At 42.1% G+C, this 27,319-nt stretch overlaps 1 protein-coding gene across 10 annotated transcripts in view; it reads left to right on the forward strand.

Annotated features, from left to right (window-relative positions):
• The window catches only part of LOC126427356 (zinc finger protein 708-like), a 140,497-nt gene that overhangs the window by 4,238 nt on the left and 108,940 nt on the right, over window positions 1-27,319 (forward strand). For 7 of the 10 annotated variants that reach the window (XR_007576650.1, XM_050089694.1, XM_050089691.1 and 4 more), the window contains one exon: window positions 16,581-16,643. Coding sequence is in view for 6 of the 10 variants with exons in the window: in XM_050089694.1 (XP_049945651.1) it covers window positions 16,581-16,643 (63 nt within the window). In the remaining 4 variants the exon portion in view is untranslated. Of the gene's footprint in view, window positions 1-16,580; window positions 16,644-27,319 lie in introns of those variants that run through there. The other 3 variants (XM_050089698.1, XM_050089699.1, XM_050089696.1) reach the window with 1 other exon arrangement.

Here is a 27,319-nt window from a genome sequence, read left to right on the forward strand (position 1 = left end):
AGATTCCAGATGCTGTAAAAGAAAGAGTGGTAACATTTTTTCAGAATGAAGAATTAGTCGAATTTGTCCAGGTAAAAAGACTGTATCAATTAGAATAGAAAGAAAGATAGTTTTGATGCAAAAATACCTTCTCCTGAATAATTTGAAAGACATGTTTGCTGCATATCAACTTCGGCATGGGCCTGAAATTGGATTTGTCAAATTTTGTGAATTGAGGCCAAAATGGTGCATCGCTGTGGGTGCTGCAGAACCCACTCAGTTTCTGTCTGCACTTTACACCAAACTGTGAAACTGATGCTTGCAAGCACTCCAATTAAAGAAGATTATAAGATTCTGATTGCTAAAACAGTGTGTAATTTGGAATCCAGACTGCATGCTTCATCGCTGAAATCTGTCCGGGAAAAGAACTACTTGAAAGTTTTTAGAAAGTAGTTTATAAGACAGTGATCCAAATGATACCATTGAGTTCAAACAGTGGGTGCACACTGATAGATACATTAGAAACAAAGCAGATGACTGCTGAGGATTTTATTGAAGATCTGATTTCAAAAATTTACAAACTTTCCACTCATTCTGTTGCAAAGCACCAGAGCAAGCACCTAAAATTATAAAAGAAAACTGTAAGCCACCTGAAATGATCATATTAATGGACTTTGCTGAAAATTATTCCTTCATTGTGCAGGATGCAGTTAAAGGCTTTCACTGGAACAACAGCCAAGCAACTTTACACCCATTTGTTGTGTACTTCAGAAATAACTTGGACATCAGCAGCATCAGCTACTGTATAATAAGCGACAGCCTGAAACATGATGCAATTGCTGTAAATGCTTTTATAGTAAAATTAATAGACGATCTAAAGTGTCTCCTTGGAAAAATGACACACATTTACTACTTCAGTGATGGGTGAGCAGTGCAGTGCAAAAACTTCAAAAATTCTCTGAATCTCTGCCACCATCAAAATGACTGGAATCTCAGCTGAATGGAACTTTTCTGCTACAAGCCATGGAAAATCTCCATGTGATGGGATTGGAGGAACTTTAAAGTGCCTGGCAGCAAGAGCAAGCCTTCAAAGACCAACTGAGGACCAGATTTGACACCAACTGACTTGTTTAAATACCGTACAGAGAATAACAGAGGAATCCAATTCATTTTTTTTAGGAACAAATTGAAACATTAAAAACTGAGCAGGAAGCAAGGTTAAAAAATGGCTGCACAGTATCAGGAACAAGAGAATCGCCATTTTGTGCCATTAAATGAAGAGCAACTTAGAAGAGTATTCAATGATACAAACTTCTTTGTGGCAAATGTTCACCAACATCAAGCGTTTCATTCAGAAATGTTAAAGCCTTACAACTGGGCCCATAAATTGCCTGTATATATGATCAGAAATGGTTGATTGGTACTGTGTCTGAAGTTTCAGAAGAAGAAAATGTTTCATTTTCATGCACCCCAATGGACATGCACATTCATTCTATTGGCCAGCTAGGCAGGATGCTTGTTGGATTCCAAACCAACACATTATTTCTGTCATTCCAGCTCCATCAGCAAGAAAGCTTGTTAGAATCAACTGTAATTTCTATTAATAACAAATTTTAGCAAATGAATTAATAAGAACTGAAATATTTGGCTTGGAAACCATAAAGAGTACATGTATTTTTTAATGTAATATAAATGTAAGTTTATTTGATATGACAAGATTTATGAACCACTTTGATAGCACACTATGATGAATTTACCGTAGTTTGACCTTTTGTACTAAAATGAAGCTATTGTACCCAAAAAGTTGAACAGGATCACAAAGTTTGAGCACAACAGGTATCTTAGATCCTGAACAGTGGTAAAACAAAGTTTATCATTTATTCATTTTAGTCGCAATGTCAAAAACGAGCCTTTATGGAGAGGTGGCTGGTGGCCCCACCATACTATTTATGAAGCTGTAATTTGGCAGTGCTTCATGTAAGGTATATATATATAATAGAGGGAAACATTCCACGTGGGAAAAATATATCTAAAAGAAAGATGATGAGACTTACCAAACAAAAGCGCTGGCAGGTCGATAGACACACAAACATACACACAAAATTCAAGCTTTCGCAAAAAACTGTTGCCTCGTCAGGAAAGAGGGAAGGAAAGGGAAAGACTAAAGGATGTGGGTTTTAAGTGAGAGGGTAAGGAGTCATTCCAATCCCGGGGGCGGAAAGACTTACCTTAGGGGGAAAAAAGGACAGGTATACACTCGCGCACACGCACACACACACACACACACACACACACACACACACACACACACACACACACACACACACACACACATATCCATCCACACATATACAGACACAAGTAGACATATTTAAAGACCTTAAATATGTCTGCTTGTGTCTGTATATGTGTGTGTGTGTGTGTGTGTGTGTGTGTGCGCGCGCGAGTGTATACCTGTCCTTTTTTCCCCCTAAGGTAAGTCTTTCCGCCCCCGGGATTGGAATGACTCCTTACCCTCTCACTTAAAACCCACATCCTTTAGTCTTTCCCTTTCCTTCCCTCTTTCCTGATGAGGCAACAGTTTTTTGCGAAAGCTTGAATTTTGTGTGTGTGTGTTTGTTTTTGTTTGTGTGTCTATCGACCTGCCAGCGCTTTCGTTCGGTAAGTCACGTCATCTATATATATATATATATATATATATATATATATATATATATATATATATATATATATAATCTCCTGTAAAAATTTCATAAAATTGGAGATGGTCTAGTGGGGAACTTGTCTAAATTTCGGCCAACTTGACATGGAATGACCCAATAGTAATGTTAAATTTCTGACAAATACCATATGAAACATAAATTGTTACACAGCCCGTATCTGCAGAATGAATTTGTATGTTGGCAGCGTAGTTTTCATGAAGCAATGGTGTTACACATTAAATATTAACAGGTTTGTTCATAACCACTTTCTGTCTTTGCTGCACGTTGTTACACATACTTTTGTGAAACTGCCAGAATGTTAGTTACTGGTGTAAATAATCGTACATATACATGTCACTTGAAATCTGATGCAGTGCAGCCATTTGTAGGGTATTCAGCTATTAGCAGGAAAACAAATTCACTTGGTGCCACTAGTATTTTTATTCTGCCAACCAGAATTGAGGTTCCTGACACAATCACAACTACTTGTGTACTATCTGTGCTGAATAAGTCTGCTTCAACGCCTGTCTTGGGTGCAACTGCAGAAGTACTGTGATAGCATTAATGCAGCATTTGCATTTGAATATATGTGAGTACTTCATTATAGTTCGTATGAACTACGTGATCAGCTTGCAATTCATTTGACGAGCAGTATCACAACAGTAATCATAAACCATCACTGTGAGGAAATGATAGGAAAGTAAATATACATTTTATTAAATACAGTAAAAGAGTGGTTAGACCCAACATACTTAAAGCCTTTGCCTTCACCCTTGACGTAATGATGGTTTGACATACAGAATGATATGTATGCACAACACACATCATGTGAATCAAAAGCAATTTGAAGAGTCATTGACCTTGGACCTGAACCTGAGAACTATTCAAAGACTAGGTCAAAATGTTGTGCTAGACCCCCCCCCCCCCCCCACTCCCCTCCCTCCTTGAAATATATGTTGTGGCGAGAGACTGTTCCATAGTCCAGCTCAAGGCCTAGCCTATGTTGAAAGGTGGCAGTGTGATTGTGAGCTGACAAAGTCAAGAAATGTGAAAGCCAAGTAAAGGATGTGGTAACAAATTGACCAGTAGCACAGCCTAATGTCTACCAAAAAATCCAAATTGTGCCCAGAATGTAACTTCTACCTCTGACATTGTGTGCTGTGTTAGTGGGACTGAACTTCCCTATGACCTTAAGAGATGCATGTAGAGATTATATTAGTTGAAAGCCACCTTCTTTACCAAATTAATAAAGCTTAGTTTCTAAGTGGTGTATATTTTGGCATGAGCACATGCTGGAAAGTAATGGTACACAATTTTTATTTGAAAATTATCAAAGCATTTTAATTAAAACAAACTTGATTAACATTTTACATCTTTATTCTTAGTGTTTAAATATTTATTTCAAACGTAGTCACCATGGCACTGAACACCTTTCTCCCAATGAGACACCAGGTTGTTGGTGTCATCACTGTAGAATGTTTGACTTTGTTGGCAGACCCACAGCTTCACCTCTGCTCACACCAATTCACCACTATCAAACTGAAGTCGTTGAAGGTGTTCTTTAGGTTTTGGGAATAGTTGAAAATTGGGTCAAACTGGGACAGTATGGAGGATGATCAATAGCAATGAATCAAAGGTGTCAGCCTGTTGCAGGTGCAAAAAAAGTTGTGTGTGGTCTATCATTGTCATGCTGAAGGAGAGGGTGCTCCACATGTGGGTGAACTATTTGAATTTGTGTTCTGTTTTCTGAGGGTTTTCTGACGTGCTGACACTGTTAAATAACACACACACCTTACACACTGCAGTTCAGAACTCTCCAGCAGGAGGACGCTACATATTGTGTCAGCAAAGTTGTAACATCAACAGAGTAATATGTATGACAACTGACATGAAGAACAGAATCAAAGCTTAGGAGGCATTATTTTCTGGTACACCCTTGTAGTAATTTGATGCAATTGACAATTGCCTCAAATGTTGCAGAATGGTTCCCTTGGCATTGCCCAGCATCCATTTGGAAGCCATAATACTATATCCATAACATCAGCCAAAACATTATAACCACTGATCTGCTGTCAGTATAAACTTATCCAGGGAATAGCACCTCACCTTGTCTTCTAGTCACACTCACACGGTGCATGGAGTATCAGTGAGCATGCTGTCTGGGTGTAAAATAGGGAATGCACACAATCTGAGTTTGACTGAGAGAAGATTTTGATAGTCTGAAGGCTGCAAATGAGCATTTTGGAAGCTGCACAGCTTGATGAGCGTTTGAGGAGTGCTGTGGAAGTTTTCTTCAACACATGGCAAAACACAGGTGAAACCATGTCCAGACATTATGGGGGTTGGGCAAGTACCGCTCATGAGAGGTGGTACACATCATAGGCTAGGCAGACTGGTAAAAATAGACAGGCAGAAAATTGTGGCATAACTAACATGCAGCATTAATGCTGGGCAGAGTAAAAGTATGTCTGCATGCGCAGTGCTCCAAGCACTCCTAATGATGAGTCTGTGCAGCTGATGACCCATGAATGTGCCAGTGTTAACGTCATGACATCGACAACTACAACTGAAATAGGCATGTAACTATTGGCGTTGGATGTTGGTGCAATGGGAGAGCACTGCATGGTCTGATGAATCCTGATACCTTCATCATGCCTTTGGGAGGATGTGTTTCTTGTTGCGATCTTCAGTCCTGAGAATGGATTGATGCAGCTCTCCATGCTACTCTATCCTGTGCAAGCTGCTTCATCTCTGAGTAACTACTGCAACCCACATCCTCCCGAATCTGTTTAGTGTATTCATGCCTTGGTATCCCTCTGATTTTTATGCTCCGCCCTTTCCTCCAGTACTAAATCAATGATCCCCTGATGACTCAGAATGTGTCCTGCCAACCGATTCCTTCTTCTAGTCAAGTTCTGCCACAAATACCTCTTCTCCCCAATTCTATTCAGTATCTCCTTATTAGTTATGTGATACACCCATCTAATCTTCAGCATTCTTCTATAGCACCACATTTCAAAAGCTTCTGTTCTCTTCTCATCTAAGTTATTTATCATCCACGTTTCACTTCCATACATGGGTACACTCCGTACCAATACTTTCAGAAAAGACTTCCTGACACTTAAATGTATACTTTAACAAATATCTCTTATTCAGGAATGCTTTCCTTGCCATTGCCAGTCTACATTTTATATCCTCTCTACTTTGACCATCATCAGTTGTTTTTCTACCCAAATAGCAAAACTCATCTACTACCTTAAGTGTCTTATTTCTTAATCTAATTCCATCATCATCACACGATTTAATTAGACTACATTCCAATATCCTCGTTTTGCTTTTCTTGATGCTCATCTTATATCCCCCTTTGAAGGCACTGTCCATTCTGTTGAACTGCTCTTCCAGGTCCTCTGCTGTCTCTGTCAGAATTACAATGTTGTCGGCAAACCTCAAAGTTTTTATTTGTTCTCTGTGGATTACAATGCCTTCTGAAAATTCTTCTTTTGTTTCATTTATTGCTTGCTCAATATACAGAGTGAACAACACTGGGGTTGGGCTAAAACCTTGTCTCACTCCGTTCCCAACCACTGCTTCCCTTCCATGCTCCTCGACTTTCATAACTGCCATCTGGTTTCTGTACAAATTGTAAATAGCCTTTTGCTCCTTGTATTTGATGACTGCCATCTTCAGAATTTGAAAGAGTATTCCAGTCAACATTGTCGAAAGCTTTCTCTAAGTCTACAAATGCTGGAAATGTAGGTTTGCCTTTCCTTAATCTATCTTCGAAGATAAGTCGTAGGGTCGGTATTGCCTCATGTATACCAGCATTTCTATGGAATCCAAACTAATCTTCCCTGATGTTGGCATCCACCAGCTTTTCCATTCATCTGTAAAGAATGAATGTTAGTATTCTGCAGCTGTGACGTATTAAACTGATAGTTCGGTAATTTTCACACTTTTTTTTTTATTGCAATTATATTCTTCTTGAAGTCTGAGGGTATTTCACCTGTCTCATACATCTTGCTCACCAGATGGCAGAGTTTTGTCAAGGCTGGGTCTACCAAGGCTGTCAGTAGTCTTATTGGATCTTTCTACTCCCAGGGCCCTGTTTCAACTTAGGTCTTTCAGTGCTCTGTCAAACGCAGTATCATATCTCCTATTTCATCCTCATCTACATCCTCTTCCATTTCTGTAATATTGCCCACAAGTACATTGCCCTTGCATAGACACTCTGTATACTCCTTTCACCTATGCCTTCCCTTTGCTTGTAACTGGTTTCCCATCTGAGCTCTTGATATTATTACAGGTGGTCCTCTTTTCTCCAAAGGTCTCTTCAGAATGCCAATAGGCAGTATCTATCTTACACCTCGTCATATATGTCTCTACATCCTTAAATTTGTCCTATAGCCATCCCTGCTTAGCCATTATGCACTTCCTGTCGATTTCATTTTTGAGACGTTTGTGTTCCTTCTTGCCCGATTCACTTACTGCATTTTTATATTTTCTCCTTTCATCTATAAAATTCAATATCTCTCCATTATCCAAGGATTTCTACTACCTTCATTTTTTTACCTACTTGATCCTCTGCTGCCATCACTATTTCATGTCTCAAAGCTACCCTTTCATTTTCTACTGTGTCTCTTTCCCATGTTTTTGTCAATGGTTCCATAGTGCTCTCTGAAATTCTCTATAGCCTCTGATTCTTTCAGTTTATCCCGATCACATTCTTAAAATTCCTAAATTTTTGCAGTTCATTCAGGTCTGCATAGATGTCTGCCTATTACACATTAAAACCATCTTCAACTGTCAGTCGTATCTGTCAGTCAAGAGACTAGATTGGCCTGCATGTTTTTGTACTGCTTGTGTCCCTTCACATTTCCACTTCACTATCACATCGAAATCAGTGGACCTAGGGATGCTCAGGACTGAGGAAATCACATACAGATGCGACACAAGTGACACCCAATCACTGACAGCGTTTGATGTCAACGAATTCCGCAGAGCACCCAATTGTGCTCTCTTATGTTGTCTAATGGCTACTCAGGTTGCAGATATGGAGTGTCAGGCAGTATGTAGCAGCATATTGCACCTAATATGAAAAAGTGTGTTTCTGGCGGTAACCGGATACCTTTGAGCACATAGTGTATGATGAAAATATGCCCTGTCCAAAATTCTAACAGATGGCATCCTCTTACATTCCTTGTCCACATTCCATATCCGCCCACTAATTTTCCCCCTCTGCCTTGCCTCTTCCCCCCCCCCCTGCCTTGCCTCTTCCCCCTCTCTGCCTTGCCTCTTCCCCCCCTCTGCCTTGCCCCTTCCCCCCCTGTGCCTTGCCCCTTCCCCCCCTCTGCCTTGCCCCTTCCCCCCCTCTGCCTTGCCCCTTCCCCCCCTCTGCCTTGCCCCTTCCCCCCCTCTGCCTTGCCCCTTCCCCCCCTCTGCCTTGCCCCTTCCCCCCCTCTGCCTTGCCCCTTCCCCCCCCTCTGCCTTGCCCCTTCCCCCCCCTCTGCCTTGCCTCTTCCCCCCCCTCTGCCTTGCCTCTTCCCCCCCTCTGCCTTGCCTCTTCCCCCCCCCTCTGCCTTGCCTCTTCCCCCCCCCTCTGCCTTGCCTCTTCCCCCCCTCTGCCTTGCCTCTTCCCCCCCCCCTCTGCCTTGCCTCTTCCCCCCCCTCTGCCTTGCCTCTTCCCCCCCCTCTGCCTTGCCTCTTCCCCCCCTCTGCCTTGCCTCTTCCCCCCCCCCCTCTGCCTTGCCTCTTCCCCCCCCCCTCTGCCTTGCCTCTTCCCCCCCCCCTCTGCCTTGCCTCTTCCCCCCCCCTCTGCCTTGCCTCTTCCCCCCCTTTTCCTTGCCTCTTCCCCCCCCCCCCCTCTGCCTTGCCTCTTCCCTCCCCCCCTGCCATGCCTCTTCCCCCCCTCTGCCTTGCCTCTTCCCCCCCCCCCCCCCTGCTGCCTTGCCCTTTACCTTCTCGGCCTTGGCCTGTAAAACTCAACTGAAAACCTGACGTAACACGGGGCACAATGCCTGAACAACAGCATTATTGGAGATAAAGTGTCAGCATGAATCATAAATTTGGTGATCCACAGGATGGATTTCACCTGTTTTTAAATTCTTAATTGAAAGTTCAATTATAGCTTGAAGCAGTAACATATTTGGTAAGGTAATTTCCCAAATGAATTCCCTTCTCATCTTTGAAGGTGTCCTATAGCATTACTACTAATTGCAGCAGTTATCTGTTAGTGGGAGGATCTTGTTCACCACCTATTGCTCCTAATTTGTCTAAATTAATGTGGGTGACCCCTCTTAGCAAGTAATGCGCCTGCCCCTGTAACTGCAGAGCTAATGTATCCTGCTCAGAATAGAGATTACATTGTGGAATATCCCACAAGTGATTATCCCATTGGATCAATTGTGCCTGGATTGTATGTATTTGCTTATGGTGGGGCTGACAACTTTCTAAACACTCTGTTCTGACACAAGGGTCTCATGATCGGAGCTCAGTCAGCTAGTACAACATATACCTCCTCGGTGCAGTTGGTTCTAATCACCAAGGGGTTGTCCACACCGGCATGCAGACAAGCCACAAGTTCGGCAACACTACCCTTACTACATGGAAGCTGACACACTTTCAATTCGTAGATTAACTGTTGCTTCTGCAATAAGGACAAACTGGGTGAGACATGGGACCCCATGTTCAGCAGTGGATACCTACACACACACACACACACACACACACACACACACACACACACACACACACACACACAACCTCATGGTGAATTGAACAGTATGAGGATACCTCTCCTTTACTTGCAGGGAAGTAACCATCCTCTGTTACCAGCCAAACATCCAGCGGGAGAAAGGGAAATGAAGTGGAAGCACTGGATGGATTGGGGTTCACATGCGTCACCATTGTTTATTGAAATGTATTTATTTAGGAAAAATAACTAAAATCAGATACATTAGCAGGATTACAAACGACACTCTGAACTTTGATTTTATCCATACTGGATGAGAGGTCATGGTTGTGATTGTCAAAGTTAAAAAAAATATATCAGCTCAACTACTTCTTTATAGTGTAAAACACTAAGATTGACAGCTGGAAATTGATACATAGCATGGATAATCAGAACACACTGAATGAACAGCTAACTGATGATACAAATAACTTTTTGAAACATTTCACTGGTTTCTTTTGGTAACTACATTTTTAGCAATTGGCAGGATACCATCATTCATGAGGTCCTTGGAACATGTATACATTATGTTTGTATAGACATCTGTGACTTCCTTGTTTACTTGTGCGTGAGCTCACTCGCATTTGTGTCGTGTTTAGCTACGTGGTGTGTGGTATCAATGAAGATGCATGGGCGATTTAAGACGATAGAGGAGACAGCCATGTGGTTAGATGTTGAACACCATAGGCGACACCATTTTAGAGTATTTTTTATATTTTGACAACTATGTGGAGATGCACCTCGGAAGACACGGCTGCAACTAGGGAAGTAGCCACGATGTTTTAATTTTATTATCAGTTTATTGTGCCTGGTGCATGTTCCATTTTAGCAAGTTTTAACAGGTTCCTTTACTTTTTATTATTCTGATGATGGAAGCTTGACTTCCGAAACGCATCAATCTTAGTGTTTTACACTATAAACAAGTGGTTGAGCCGATATATTTTTTAAGATTGACACTCTGAACTTTTGAAATTTATGACGTTACCCACCCTAGTTTAGTGACAATGCAATTGAGGCAATAGTGAAAGAGAAAAGCTGTGTCTGACATCAGTCCTTAGATTTTACATTCAAAATATTCAGCTTCACAAACTGCAGCTCAGAAAATGCTTCAACAAATGAACAAATAATTGTTTGGAAAGAGATGGCTCTTTAAGATGACACAGAAGCATAATTCATCTCAAAGGTTAAAACTGAATAGCTATACTGGAAGACAGAGAAATTTATATCTGCCTCGAGACCACTAGAAAAAGGAAATTATTAAAATACACCTCAAAGTGCATCTAGATAGTTTAATAAAGTAAACAGGTGCACTGATTTCTAGAGCAGCGTTCAGCAGACAGGGCAAGTTGCTTTAAATCTTGCCCCAATGAGCAGTTAAGTAATTGAGAGTTAGTGTGCACAGATTGATATAACTGGCTTCAGACACGGTAAAAATTCTATGAAGTTATACTGTAGCAGATGCGCAAGTGCTTCAGTAAGTGAATGTGCATGCATAGGAGCTCAAGAATGCTATTTAAAAAGGAAAACCAGTAATTAGTACTCAGAACAGACTTTTAGCAGTACATAAATAAAAGGTGAGGAAAGGTCACCCCATGACAACTTTAAAATAACAAACAGTTGGACAATTAAATTTCTTTCACTCTTCAATTCACAAATGGCCAGTGAACAAACACACAAAAACGTTCAGAGCTCAATAAGACTTACAGTTCTACACACTTTTGCTTCTTCCAGCCCGTGAGCCTCTAATGTGCCAGTTACTTACCAACAGGCTATATTTTCACAAGTCTGGATGACATCTAAATATGACGTGAATGATTCACATAGAGCTGATCAGCATGTGGCCATTCTAACAGTGCGCAGTGGTATGTACAAGAAAAGCACTCATCCCATCAAACCCCCAAACATCAAAAGGTACAAAATTTTTGTACACATTTCAAATAGTAATTTACATAATTTGAGTGAAGGCTGCCCATTCGTAACTGGCAGTGGTGCATTCCATGAAGCTGATGTACAGAGGCAATGTTAACAGCCACAGTATGATGAGCACGACCTAAGAGTCGAGGAGGGTGGTCTAGGGGTAGCGTCTTTGATTCATAATCAAATGTCTTGGGTCCCGTGTTCGATCCCCGCCACTGCCTAAATTTTGATAAATAATCAGCATTGGCGGCCGAAGACTTCCGGCATAATAAGTCAGCCTTATTCTGCCAACGGCCTTGTCAAAGAGGACGGAGGAGCGGATAGAGGTTCAGGGCACTCTCTTGTCCTAGGGGTGGGAAATTGCCCCTAAAGGCGGAAGGATCAGCAATGATCAACGACATGAGGATGCAGAAGGCAATGGAAACCACTGCATTAAAGACATGTAACGTGTATCCACAGGACAAGTGTCCTGTAATTGAAGAAGTGTCATGGTGATCTCTCCATTGGCAAAAGATTCCGGAATAGTCCCCCATTCGGAGATCTGAGAGGGGACTGCCAAGGGGGAGGTTACCATGAGAAAAAGATTGAATAATCAACGAAAGGATAATGTTCTAAGTGTCTGGGCATGGAATGTCAGAAGCTTGAACGTGGTAGGGAAACTAGAAAATCTGAAAAGGGAAATGCAAAGGCTCCATCAAGATACAGTAGGTGTCAGTGAAGTGAAGTGGAAGGAAGACAAGGATTTCTGGTCAGATGAGTATCGGGTAATAGCAACAGCAGCAGAAAATGGTATAACAGATGTAAGATTCATTATGAATAGGACGGCAGGGCAGAGGGTGTGTTACTGTGAACAGTTCAGTGACCGGGTTGTTCTAATCAGAATCGACAGCAGACCAACACCGACAACGATAGTTCAGGTATACATGCCGACGTCGCAAGCTGAAGATGAACAGATAGAGAAAGTGTATGAGAATATTGAAAGGGTAATGCAGTATGTAAAGGGGGACGAAAATCTAATAGTCATGGGCATCTGGAACGCAGTTGTAGGGGAAGGAGTAGAAGAAAAGGTTACAGGAGAATATGGGCTTGGGACAAGGAATGAAAGAGGAGAAAGACTAATTGAGTTCTGTAACAAGTTTCAGCAAGTAATAGCGAATACCCTGTTCAAGAATCACAAGAGGAGGTGGTATACTTGGAAAAGGCCGGGAGATACGGGAAGATTTCAATTAGATTACATCATGGTCAAACAGAGATTCCGAAATCAGATACTGGATTGTAAGGCGTACCCAGGAGCAGGTATAGACTCAGATCACAATATAGTAGTGATGAAGAGTAGGCTGAAGTTCAAAACATTAGTCAGGAAGAATCAATACGCAAAGAAGTGGGATACGGAAGTACTAAGGAATGACGAGATACGTTTGAAGTTCTCTAACGCTATAGATACAGCAATAAGGAATAGCGCAGTAGGCAGTACAGTTGAAGAGGAATGGACATCTCTAAAAAGGGCCATCACAGAAGTTGGGAAGGAAAACATAGGTACAAAGAAGGTAGCTGCAAAGAAACCATGGGTAACAGAAGAAATACTTCAGTTGATTGATGAAAGGAGGAAGTACAAACATGTTCCGGGAAAATCAGGAATACAGAAATACAAGTCGCTGAGGAATGAAATAAATAGGAAGTGCAGGAAAGCTAAGACGAAATGGCTGCAGGAAAAATGTGAAGACATCGAAAAAGATATGATTGTCGGAAGGACAGACTCAGCATACAGGAAAGACAAAACAACCTTTGGTGACATTAAAAGCAACGGTGGTAACATTAAGAGCGCAACAGGAATTCCACTGTTTAAATGCAGAGGAGAGAGCAGATAGGTGGAAAGAATACATTGAAAGCCTCTATGCGGGTGAAGTTTTGTCTGATGTGATAGAAGAAGAAACAGGAGTCGATTTAGAAGAGATAGGGGATCCAGTATTAGAATCTGAATTTAAAAGAACTTTGGAGGACTTACGGTCAAATAAGGCAGAAGGGATAGATAACATTCCATAAGAATTTCTAAAATCATTGGGGGAAGTGGCAACAAAACGACTATTCACGTTGGTGTGTAGAATATATGAGTCTGGCGATATAGCATCTGACTATCGGAAAAGCACCATCCACACAATTCCGAAGATGACAAGAGCTGACAAGTGCGAAAATTATCGAAGCTGCTTACAAGAATAATATACAGAAGAATGGAAAAGAAAATTGAGAATGCACTAGGTGATGATCAGTTAGGCTTTTGGAAAAGTAAAGGGACGAGAGAGGCAATTCTGACATTATGGCTAATAATGGAAGCAAGGCTAAAGAAAAATCAAGACACTTTCATAGGATTTGTCGACATGGAAAAAGCGTTCGACAATATAAAATGGTGCAAGCTGTTCGAGATTCTGAAAAAGTAGGGGTAAGCTATAGGGAGAGACGGGTCATATACAATATGTACAACAACCATGAGGGAATAATGAGAGTGGACGATCAAGAACAAAGTGCTCGTATTAAGAAGGGTGTAAGACAAGGCTGTAGCCTTTCGCCCCTACTCTTCAATCTGTACATCGAGGAAGCAATGATGGAAATAAAAGAAAGGTTCTGGAGTGGAATTAAAATACAAGGTGAAAGGATATCAGTGATACGATTCGCTGATGACATTGCTATCCTGAGTGAAAGTGAAGAAGAATTAAATGATCTGCTGAACGGAATGAACAGTCTAATGAGTACACAGTATGGTTTGAGAGTAAATCGGAGAAAGACAAAGGTAATGAGAAGTAGTAGAAATGAGAACAGCGAGAAACTTAACATCAGGATTGATGGTCACGAAGTCAATGAAGTTAAGGAATTCTGCTACCTAGGCAGTAAAATAACCAATGACGGACAGAGCAAGGAGGACATCAAAAGCAGACTCGCTATGGCAAGAAAGGCATTTCTGGCTAAGAGAAGTCTACTAATATCCAATACCGGCCTTAATTTGAGGAAGAAATTTCTGAGGATGTACGTCTGGAGTACAGCATTGTATGGTAGTGAAACATGGACTGTGGGAAAACCGGAACAGAAGAGAATCGAAGCATTTGAGATGTGGTGCTATAGACGAATGTTGAAAATTAGGTGGACTGATCAGGTAAGGAATGAGGAGGTTCTACGCAGAATCGGAGAGGAAAGGAATATGTGGAAAACACTGATAAGGAGAAGGGACAGGATGATAGGACATCTGCTAAGACATGAGGGAATGACTTCCATGGTACTAGAGGGAGCTGTAGAGGGCAAAAACTGTAGAGGAAGACAGAGATTGGAATACGTCAAGCAAATAATTGAGAACGTAGGTTGCAAGTGCTACTCTGAGATGAAGAGGTTAGCACAGGAAAGGAATTCGTGGCGGGCCACTTCAAACCAGTCAGTAGACTGATGACCAAAAAAGAAAAAAAAAAAAAGAGACGAGGTCCAAAACAGTGGGCCACAATAGTAGAAAACTGTAGCAGACAGGGAGCATCTAAATTCCACTGTCATTCTCACTTAATACAGCCACATGACCACAGTAGTTGTACAGATCAACGGACTTGTCAGATGATTCTCTTCAAAAACTTTGTCTAATGCTAAACATGGTCACTCTTAAAACAGTGTTCAGGTTTACCAAATCATTGAATCCACTGTTGAACATGGGAATTGAATAGCAATAAGAAGCTTGTCTGGTTGCTAGACATTACCCCAACCCCTTCCAAAGCAACGCCACGAAGTATTAAGTCATGCAGCACAATCCAAATCAGGCAGTTGTTTGGATGGGAAAGCTCCTTGCATAATGTGACTTCCACAGAGAAGAACCGACAGCAGATACAGACAGCCAAGACCACACCAATGTTCCGTCTTTTGTTAACAGTTCTGCCTGCAACTATTAAATTGACATAACTTTTAAAGGGCTACCAGTCTCTTCAATCTGTTCATTTCGGCTGAATTGCAAATACTGTTTACGTACCCTGTGCGGCTGTACCGTGCCCCATGGTGCCACAAGCTCCAAGGAAAAGAAATGACATACACCAGGTGTGGGGCATGAATTCAAAGAGGAAGCCTGCCATGGCTCAGATAGTAATAATAATAAAATCATTGTTATCATTATTTGTACTAGTATATTAGTATTACTGTAGGCAGTTAATTAATACAAAGATCAATTAATAACATAATGTTGCTGTATTCTTTCTATCTCCTGCCCAGCATCTCTCTTCAAGCCATCCTCTTTCTGTACACCATGTTGTTTCATTATTGTATCGATATGCTTTTTCTTAAAGTTAAATGGTCTACTATGTTTCTGTCAGTAAGGTGATTTCCAATCAAATTCTTTGGCTGCTAATTATCTAACATTCTCAACAGATGTCGATATCAGTTTAATGAATTTCATTCTATTCTATCACTGTTTCATTTGTTCTCATTCCAGCACTTACTTCAACATTACAAGTTTTTCAGTCTTGATATGCTGGTGCTGCTCCATTAATAATCTTTCTAGAATTTTGTCTTCTTTTGAGATCAGCAAGTAAAACCCATATATAAAATCCAAAGAATAGGACTGTTTCAGCCTGTAGCTCATACTCTTTTTGTACTGTTAGAAACATGCTTGCCCCACCAAAAGGCGCTAATGATGTTAGAAAAGTAGTAAGTAGTGTGCCAAGGTAGGGTGTGTGTTTTTTAAATAATTTTATCACAAATAAGCATTTACTGAAGTGAAAGGTTTTGATTTAACTGTTCTAGACATTTTATGATTCTGATCGTAATAGTAGTATGAGTGATGTGCCACTTGACAGTCCAGTTCCTCCTTCCCAACACAGTTGATGTACGCTGTATTGTGTCATTTGATATGAACAACATTGATTTCATTGTTTTAGGTAGTAGCTGTGTCATTTTATTTGATTACACTACCATTATATGCATATGAAGATAATGAAGTTAGAAAATATGACTGAAAACAATAGCATAGGGAGAAGGCTTAAGTTGAAGGTCATAATGGATTTTCAAAGGTGTCGTCATTAATTAGTCTTAAAATTTTTTCTGCCTCCCATTGAAATATACCATGGTGAACTTGTCACTCAGAATTTTGAACTCAAAAGAGAACACTTAACCAGAAATACTATTTAGTTATTAAAAAGTATGACAATTGGGCTTTATATATGTGATACATTTTATATAATATGGGAGGACTGTGACTGCTTAAGTGTATTTATTACAGTTTGTTATTTTTACCACAGGCCCAAGTTTACCCACACAACATGAATATAAAAGAAGAGTTGGAGGAGGGTGTGAATGAAGAGGTAATTATAGAATTTATATGACCACATGGAATTAATCATCGCTGAGTTGTTGTGAAAAAATGAGATGGTTATCAATTGTGTGTGTATTCACTTTAGCAGTCCTGTGTTTACTTTAAATTACAGTATTATAGCATGACACAGATTGGAAACGAGGAAACAGGTAAAATAGAACATTTTGTTATAGTATACCCATATGGATTTAAACATTGCCTTTGAGCAGGTGTAGTAATTTAGCTTATGAGTTCATAGAATTGCTTCTTTACATTATAAGCACAAATAAGAATTACGTAAGATTGCATTGATGAAGTTATATTAAAATTCGTACCAAGTCCCAAGACTCAAGCTATGATTTGCTGTTGTAATGAGTAGTTCCCTTAATGGTTCCATGTATGTGAACGCCAGCATTGTATGTTTTTATTTGCCATGTGATACTGCTGTGACAATTACATTCAAGGAAAACCTACACAAAGTTGTGCAGAAAAAAACAGGTGATCCTAACCTACTGAGTAGAGACACTGCAGGTGTTATGGACAGGCAGTCTTGTGAAGTACTATTGAGCAGTTTTCTGAAAAGTCACAGGAAATATGTGCAAGACTACAGACATATCTAGTTGGTGTAAAAATCTTCTTGAATGATTTTGTGATTCTGTATGATGGCTCTTGAAAAAAATAAATTCATCTGCAAGAATGGAAATGGATCCCAAAATTACTGGCCATGTGAAACATTTTAGTGTGCTTATTCACAGTGCTACTGTAATGTAGTCAGCCTGTAAAATGGGACCATAGTTCTGAAGTAGTATTTGGGGGGAAAGCTAGCTAAGTTGATGAGCCTTTCAATGACTCAGCACTTCTGCCGTGCAGTTAGTCGTTACCTTATGCCTTAAATTACATGCAAGCAGTAAGATACATTAGAACTGAATGGTACAAATGGATAGGTGTGATGTACCTGCCATTACCACATTGTAAACTATACAAGTACCTTTCCTCGTGATGGTGTCAGTCATAGCTAACACACACAACCTGTGGAATGAAAATGAATCTTCCCATAACTGCCTACCTATTTGTCGCAACAAGTATTTTAAGTATAGTTATATGTTGGCAATATAAAAATATTATTGAGTCGAAGAATCCTACTTTCACTACTGTTTGGGGGTTACCACCAATAGCATGCGCTTTCATTTATTGCACAAATTTCATCCATATTCATTCTTGCCCTTCGTCTCCCCTCCACTCTTCTGATGCTACCGTCCCAGAGGTGTATCATTTCTCTCTTCAGTCTACATTCCATGGCTTGCTAAATATTTCGAGGGTTTCTGCTCAAGGTTTCAGCCAGCTTTGGTCCAAGAGTATTTTGAACATGACAACTTTCTTGGAGGGCATTACATTCAGGAACTACAAATACATCAAGAATTTACTACTCAACATTTTATTCAGTCTGATTTCTGTTTCTCCGCAGTGACTCTCCACACAGCGTGCACATGTTATGTCCATTCCAGCACTACTATTCAAGAATTAACTATAAAACACACAGAGAAAGCAATATATCTAACTTGCTATTGTTATGATGTTTCACCAGTGGAGGCTAATGCATTAGTGTGCTGTGTAGCTGTTCATTCAAAAGAATTAAGCTGTGTAACAGACCACATATACACTTTAAAGTTACTAAAATATGGGATTGCACCTTTTGACTAGAACAACATGGAAGGAATGTAATCAAGAAATAGAGAGGGGGAGGGGGAGGAGGAGAGCGAGAGGAGTGCTACATATGTAACTTGATTCTGAAAAAGCCCAATTAAATTACGGTATTCTTAGCAGTTGAATAAAATACAGGCTTAATCTTTGTTTCAAGTAACGGAAATGTAATGCGTACATGCTAATTGGTTTTGATTGCTATGGGTGTTGTTTCAGCCAGAATTTGGCTGCTCAATAATGCTACATTTGAGGAGCAGAGATTTTTGACTAAACAAGGTCATGAAAGTTAGCCCGAAGTAAAGTTACATATTTTTGGTTAAAGATAAATGGAAGGAGTAACTATCACGGCAAAATAAATTTTTATTCATATCTAATCTCTACATGTCAAATATGCTTGTGTTGTCCATTGTTTTGGACATGTCCAAGGGGACAGACAGTATTTTGATCCTGCAACCACAATGACTCAGGGGACAAAGTAGAGACATGGGTTATCTGTTGGCATCAATTTACATAAATGGGGGGTGTTGTTAGACACTGTAAAGGACAATACTACTACTTCAATAGCAGCAGGTGAGTTTCTCACACTTGTAACTTCGCAGCTGCGAGAGGCAGTTAGGTTGAGATGACGACTTCGACATGGTGCTACTTGCACGTTGATAGCTTTCTTTTTTATTGTAGTCATAGCTCCTTTCAATTCTGACATCTTAACTGAGCAACTGTCACAGCCTATACCCACACAGTTCTCCAGGGTCAGAGAAAGGCTTTCCATTCTCCTTAGAATTGTAGTACCTATACTTCACCAGTAATGCTACGCTCATCATCTTAAAACACTTGAGGTTCATCTTCCACTACAATCCTTGTCTTTATTGATATCAATGAAACTCAAAGAATCTTTCGTGTAATTTGCCATCACCATCAACATATCTTGCAGCTAAATTCAGTTGGGCAGTGTGTGCTATGTCCATAGCCTCACCGAAGAGTATCCTGTTATAATGATAATCTTTGATTTCCTCCAGTAATCTCGATAACATCACTGTTTCACAGCATGAATTAAGTTCCTTACACATTGTTTTACATATGTAAGTGGCATTCGCTTAAGTGGTCTCAAGGTGATGGTTTAGTTGCAAGTCTCCAGTGTCAATTCTAAATCTTACAAGAGCTCTAAAGTTTCCCATGTTACTCACTATACTTTCACGATCATTATCGTTTTCTAATAGACTTCCATCATCTGTATGACCACGCAGGGGAATATTTTGATTTCCATGAAATATGATTGTTTTTATTATAGGTACAAGATGGTCTCTGTTTTCTCTAATTGATTTATGACATCAGGTTTGCATTCCTAGTGTAGTGATTTAATTTTGCATCTGTTGGTGCTTTAATGTGGTACTTGAGCTGAGAGTGAGTCTCGAGGTCACCATATTTATCAGTAAGTTTGGCAAACTTTGTTTGTGGTTCAGTCACAATTTTCTTGGTGATAATGGATTTCTTTCCTCCAGCCATTTTATTATTCACAAAAAGTGAACAGTTAGTGCAGAGAAGTCCCTTTTTAACTTGTGAGAACACAAGCTGTGGATGGATACTGTTTAAAATAATTATCTTGCACTTGCTTACGTTCAACTCGCCCTTCATTGTTGTGCTCAGAAGTAGGAAAGACAACTTTTTCCAGGTTTCATTGGAGCTGTGAGAAGCTTGTGTTTTATATCATCAGTAATATACGGATTGTAATACATCCTATTAAATGCCAATATCTGTGTGTTTAAAGGAATCGGTTGATGAACTTCGTTGTGGAAGTTTCGACGAAATGCTGGTTTGTGCCTTTACATCTGGTGGTGTTTTTTGCGGCTGAATGGTGACCAGAATCATCAGATGTGTCTACTTTTTTTTTCTTTATTACATACCAATCCATTTTATTATATTGTTATGATGTAGGTAAATTACATGCAAATTATTCACGAATAAACACTTTATTCGCACTGAAAATTGCAACACTGGTACACTTAGCACTGAAACACACTCAGTCACGCTCCCCATATTTCTAATATCACTAAGCACAATACTGACTGAAGTCCATGGTAATAGCCAATATTGCAGTTGCTCACTTTTAATCACTTCGAAGTTATGGCGAAGATGGTAGCTTTCAAACTGACTACCTGCTTCTCATATGTGGCTCGGTTGTTTTGAGAACATTCACTGCCAGAATGTCAAATGTACTTTTGGCCACTTCTAAGTCACACTGGTGATGTTGCCCTCTGAGCTAGGTTTTCAACAGATGCTTGTCTGTCACATGGTAGTGGCAGCTACAGCAGGGTTAAGATTAATGAAATAATTAGTAAATGAGGGCAAGGCTCTCACATTACCACAAACAAGGAAAAGCTAAATGCAGATAGAGAAAAGCTTACAATATTGGTTTCCACACAGAAAGACAGAGTAAAAGGAAATTAACACAAATATATTTATGCACCTGCTAATATTGCTACTGCAGAAGTGCTGTATTTGTTCTGCACACATTGTACCACTCAGTTAGCTTTTTTCACACACGTGCCATGAGAACCTTTCAGTTGAGTGGCCCAAAAACAAAATTTCTTATGCCACTGCTTTTATAGGGATACATTTGAGATACTGGATATTGTGGATGCAGAGAAAGTCCACCCATCAGATAGGAGATTTCACAAAAATCATGGAAGAACAAATACGGATGTAACAAGAGGGAAATTGCTGTAAACTTCACTTTGGTGGCTTGCATGGATATTCACTGACAGCTGTAATAGTACCAAGAGTGTGACTGCATAATTACACCACTTGACTGAGAAAAGTGGTGGAGAGTAAACCAGCTGTGAATTTGTACTCTACTGCACATAAAACAAGTGGTCACTGCTTTTTACATCAAAGGCTATTCCTTGTGCCTGTTCATTATAGTGGAAAATTTATCTTTAGTTTTGAGGTACTAGCACAAATACCATAGGTGTCCAAAGGGCATATATGTGAATTGTTCTCTGTGACTTCTGAAGGATTGTTAGTGGTGCAAGCCAAACGATTATATTCATTTTTATTTGTAAAAATTTAGGACAAATTCACAATTACATTCAATTGTAAGATAATTAAATTTGTAACTGACATAGCATCCATAATTCACATCACTACCGTGACTGTGACACTGGAGAGAAGCAGAAAGTTGTCATGATATCTTATATGTTTTATATTTTGTATAATAATATGGCATTGATTTTCAGAAGGAAAGAAGTTTTATTTAAATAAAATTAGTGGACTTCTTGGCTTCAGCTGGGTATGCATTTACTCCAGTTCTAACCTCCTCGACCGCCATTACATTTCACTCCATTCTCTGTCCATGTCCCACCCCTCCGCCCCGGGGGCCTTTTAGGGTGATTCATTGGCTGAAAAGGTCAAGGTGGTGGTACACTGATGTGATGTGAAATCGTAGATCTCTTCCCCCCACCCCCGACCCCCCCCCCCACCCCCATCCCACCCCTCTCCCTGTGGTGCTTAGTGTCTGGAATTTGGGCACATGTTTGCATTGCAGCACTAACCTCATCTGTAGAGACTGTGGATGAGTGTCGCCTGCAAATGCTCAGTGTGCCTCTCTCCACATCTGTGTTGACTGTGGAGAGCACCACACTCCCTGCTCACCAGATTACACTGTTCTCTAGAGAGTGAAGAAGGTACAAGAGTACAAGACTCAGGACAAACCTACTGACAAAGAGGCCGAAAGGAAGTACAAGCATTTGCCCCCAGCATGTACACAATGTCATATGCTACAGCTACAAAGACATTTCCCCTTTGCTGATGGTACTCTGGCCTGTTACTCTTTCTGTAGTGGGCCCCTCAGGGCCACTGAACCATCCTTGCACCCCTGTTGGTTTGGGGGATCCCCTTTTGCTGCTTTTTCCACACCTGCTTTGGGATCGATAGCTTCCCATACACCAGGGACATTTGTCCCCACCTCCCAGCCTGAGATGAATAAGCTTCTTCTGGCTTCTCTTGCAAGTAAGAGGTCCTTGGGGTCATTTCCTTCGCTGGGTTGTACTGGTCTACAACTGGACACCAGCAAGTGCTAAAGGAACTACAAACTGTTGGTCACACAGCTTCATGATCATCATCTTTACCTGAAACTGATTCAGAGAAGTCCTTGGCATAATCAAAATCCTGTAAGGAGAGAAGACAAGAAAAGTGTTTTAAGGAGGAGGATGACCTTCCAGTGGTCCCCCATACTAGCAGATCCACCTGTTCAACTCCTGTGGCCAAGGCAGAGATTCCAGCAACCCCTGAGGCCCTAGTTTGAACCACACAATGGTACCCAGAAAGGAGTTCACACATATGTTCTGGATACTCTGTATATCAAACTTTTGCCTCTTGATACAACTTTGGAGGCTGTGGTTGTTCAGGTAAGTGCATTCGGCATAGTACGATCTGCAGTGTTTACCTCCCTCCTGATGATAAAGTATCTCATGAGATATTGTTTGCATTGATTTCTCAGCCCCCCCCCCCCCCCCCGGCCCCCATATTCTCTAATCTTGGGCAATTTCAATACATATAACCCTTTGTGAGCTTTAACCATGATCACTGGCCATCATAAGGACCTCGGAGTCTGACTGGCACAACTTGATTTGCCTCTTAAATACTAATACCCCCTCACGTTTTTGGCATGGCACACCGAGTGTTCTTGGTCATTAACCTTTTCATATACAGCGCTTGGCTTCTCCCATCCATCCACTGGGGAGTTCATGACGACCTGTGTAGGTAGGGACCATTCCACAATCTTCCTGTCCCTCCCCCAGCATAACTGCCCTGGATGCATGACCAGATGGGGTCTCAACATTGCTGACTTAAGTGCTTTTGCCTTTGCTGTCGGCCTTGACTCCCCGCCGCATGGAGGCATCAACAAGGCAGCCCAGAATATAATTACAGCCATTCATTTGGCAAGTGATTTAGCAATCCTCTGTTCTTTGGGCCTGCTCTGACGAGAGATTACCTTGGCGGTCATCAGAGAGTGCAGAGGCCATTAGTGATAGTAGGCAGGCTCTCCAGTACCATAAGTGGCACCAATTGGTGGAGCATCTTATTTACTTTAAGTGGCTTCATGCCCAGTTCTGCCACCTGATGAAATAATAAAAAGAAGAATGCTGGGAGCAGCATGTTTCAACCATCAGACCACGTACCTCCTCTCTTCATGTTATCAAGCAGTGGGTAGAGCAAAAGCAATTATCTTTTACTACATGCCACCTGGAGCTGTATAAAGCTCCATTCATTGAGTGGGGATTCATCAGTGTCCTAGTCCTCTGTGCTGATACAGCACCAGGGCCAGGTCACATCCACAACCAAATGATCAAGCACCTATCAGTGGATTGTCAGCATCATATCCTTGCCATCTGTAACTGGATCTGGAGCGAGGGCCAGTTCCCATCGTAACAATTAGAAAGTATCGTTGTCACAGTGCTGAAATTGGGTAAGCTCCTTTAGAGATGAGCAGTTATCACCCAGTAAGTGTCACCAATGTTCTCCGTAAATTGCTTGAATGCGAAGTGAGCTGGCAGCTGTGTGGCTCCTTGAGTCTCGGGGTCTTCTGGCTGCATCCCAGTGTGGTTTTCACCAAGGCTGTTCCACTACAGACAATCTGGTTTGCCTGCAGTCTGCCAGCCAATCAGCTTTTTCCCAATGTCAATGCATTATAGCCATCTTCTTTGACTAGCAAAAGCTGTATGACAGCTGGAGGTGATGCTATATCCTTGCTGCCTTACACAAGTGGGGTCTGTGGGATCCACACCCAATTTTTATGTAGAATTTCCTGTCACAGTGTATGTTCTGGCTTCTAGTTGGTGCTTCCCGCAGAACTCCACATATCCAAGAGAATGAAGTCCTGCAGGGCTCTGTACTGAGTGTCCTTGTCTTTCTACAAGCCATCAGTGGTCACCTCCAGCTGTGAGGTCATCAGTATCACCAACCTTACATGCTGACTATTTGGGCCTCTTACTATTGCTCCTCTAGTGTGGGTGTCATTGAATGTAGACTGCAAGGCACCATATGAAAGATGCTGTCATGGGCACTGACCCATGGATTTTGGTTTTCAGGTGCCAAGACCTATGTCATGGTTTTCTGTCAACATGGTATGGTTCATCCACAACCAGAACTTTATCTTCCTGACAAACTACTCAATGTGGCAGGAACTTACTGCTTTTTAGGACTGGTCTTTGTTTCTTAGTTGACATGAGTTCCCAGTATTTTTCAGTGTAAGTGAAAGTGCTTGCTGCACCTCAGTACACTTTATCACGCGAGTAACACCAGCAGGGGTGCATAGTGCACTACCCTTCTGCAGCTTTACAAAGCCATGATACAACCCTGTATTGGTTATGGGAGTCTGGTATATGGTTCGGCATCATCCTCAGCATTGTGGATACAGGATCTGATGCACCACTGTGGTGTTTGATTTGCAAAAGGAGCCTTTTGAACTAGTCCTGTGGACAGCTTATGTATGGAGGCTGGGGTCCATTCATTGTGTATCAAGAGCCAACAGCAGCTTCTCAGTTATGCTACCTATGTTTGCGACTCTCCTAAGCATCCAAACTATCATCCCCTCTTTCCAAACATGGAAACCCATCTTCCATAATGGCGGCCTGGATAAGGGATTTTGATCACATTCCACACTGTCCCTCACCTCTGAACTCCAGTTACTTCTTCCTCCACCTCTCCTCTGGGCCCACTCATGTACACCTATGTGGGGAACCCATTGGTCACAGCTTTGTTTTCCCCCCAGGGGGCCCACAACTCTTTTGTGGACACGTGCGTAGCGAGCACGGAACCCCGAGCTAATGTGGCCCTCCTTCCTTTCCGGGCTGCATACCTTCCCTTTCCTTTCCGCATCCCTCCCCGTCCCCCATCTTCGCCCCCCCCCCTCACCTCTGGCTCTTTCCTTCCCTTTCTCCCCCTCTGGGAGTATGGTTTGTGCCTACGTCCGGAGACGGACGCTCGAAACTGTTCCAAATTCCTTGTTTTATAAACTTGCAAGTCCTCGTCCATCCTCTGTCCTTCTCTTTTCCTTCCCTCTTCTCCTTGCCCTTTTCTCCGCTGCGGCGTTTGAGACCCCCTCTTCTTTCCTTTCCCTTTCTCTTTTTTCCTCCCTGTGCGTGTCTGAAGGCCGACCCACGCACTTCCATGCATAGCCGGTGATGGGGTAACGCGTAATTCCCCGCCCCGGGTAGACAGGTAGGACACGTACGTACCTCCTGGTAACGGCCAGGCCCAGGGAGGGGTGATTACCCGAGCTGATACCTTCCGAAAGTGCCGATTGGTCCCTCCGTCCGTTTGTCGGGAGGTGTGACCTGAGGTGTGAACAATCACCTAAGGCGGGTGTGCCCTCGGTGAGGGCCCCCACAAGGGAGGAGCGCGCCATCGGAGACGCCGGTAATCATGGGGGATTCTTCCGCAATGGTTTCCTCACCTTCCACTATGTCTGCTCACAAACGTAAGTTCACTGAGTCTCAGCCACAGACAGTTCTTCCATTGTTGCCACAGTTCCTTGTTGTTTCTCGGTCTGACGAAGGTCACGACTTTTCCACGGTCAACCCTTTCATTATTCAGAAAGGTGTTGACGCAATTGCGGGTCCTGTAAAGTCTTGTTCCAGATTACGGAATGGCACCCTGTTGTTAGAAACACACAGTGCCCTCCAGGCTCAAAAATTGCTGCGTACTTCTCTGCTCCACACCTTCCCTGTCCGGGTGGAACCGCACCGTACCTTAAATTCCTCGCGTGGAGTCGTTTATACACGCTCCCTCGATGGATTGTCTGACGAAGAAATTCAGCACTACCTGTCTGACCAGGGCGTAACAGCTGTTCATAGAGTTATGAAAAGGGTTGACACGAACATCATTCCAACCCACACTGTCTTCTTGCCATTTGACAAAGTTCAACTCCCATCGAAAATCAAAGCAGGCTATGAGATAATTTCTGTTCGCCCTTACGTCCCAAACTCTACGCGTTGCTATCGGTGTCAGCGGTTCAATCACACCAGCCAGTCCTGTTCCAATCCGGCCAAATGTGTTACGTATGGCAAGGATGCCCATGAGGGTGCTTGTCCACCTCCATCCCCTCGCTGCATCAACTGTATGGGTGACCACGCTGCTTCCTCTCGAGATTGCCCCGTTTTTAAGGATGAAAACCTCATCCAGGAAATAAGAGTGAAGGAAAAGGTGTTGACCTTTGCTGCTCAAAAATTATTCGCCAGTCGACAGCCCACCATGCCTCAGACAGGAAAATACAGCACTGTCCTTGCTTCTCCTCGGCCAATAAAGGAGGCTGCCACGCAGACTTGCGACCTCACCTTTAGTACTACGGTAGTCAGATCGGCCAGCGCAAAGATCGCCCGTTCAACCTCACCACTTTTGCCTGCCCACTCTATGGCTCACCCTTCGTCGGGTTCTGCTAAATCTCGAGCCCAAAAGTCAGACGCCAAGTCTTCAAAAAAAGAGCATTCTCGTGAAGAGTTTTTACGTACCGCAACTTCACAACCATCGGTTCCTCCTTCATCTAAACATCATACTTCCAAGAAGGCTACGAAGAAACACAGTTCCTCTCCTTCTCCGCCAAGGCGTGTCCCATCTACAGCACCACCTGGCGGAAATCGCCCTCGGCCGTCTTCTGTGTCGCCGAGGCGCACTGCTGGTGGCCGGTCAACCGGCCGATCGCTGGTGGCAGGAGCTGCTCCTGACCAACCTATGGATCAGGATCTTCTGCCTTCGACTGAATGCCATTCCATGCTGTCGGTCGCAAGCTCTGAGCAGTCGTTGTGTTGACAGCACCCTTGGTCACGTTCCTCCATTTTCTGTTCACCCTATGTCCATTATCCACTGGAATATCCGCGGCATTCGAGCCAATCGGGATGAATTGTCGATCCTCTTACGATCCTACTCGCCGGTCATCTTTTGTCTTCAGGAAACAAAGCTGCGTCCCCATGACCGCTTTGTTCTCCCTCA

Source organism: Schistocerca serialis, chromosome 11 (genome assembly GCF_023864345.2).
Source record: "Schistocerca serialis cubense isolate TAMUIC-IGC-003099 chromosome 11, iqSchSeri2.2, whole genome shotgun sequence".
NCBI classification, from domain to species: domain Eukaryota; kingdom Metazoa; phylum Arthropoda; class Insecta; order Orthoptera; family Acrididae; genus Schistocerca; species Schistocerca serialis.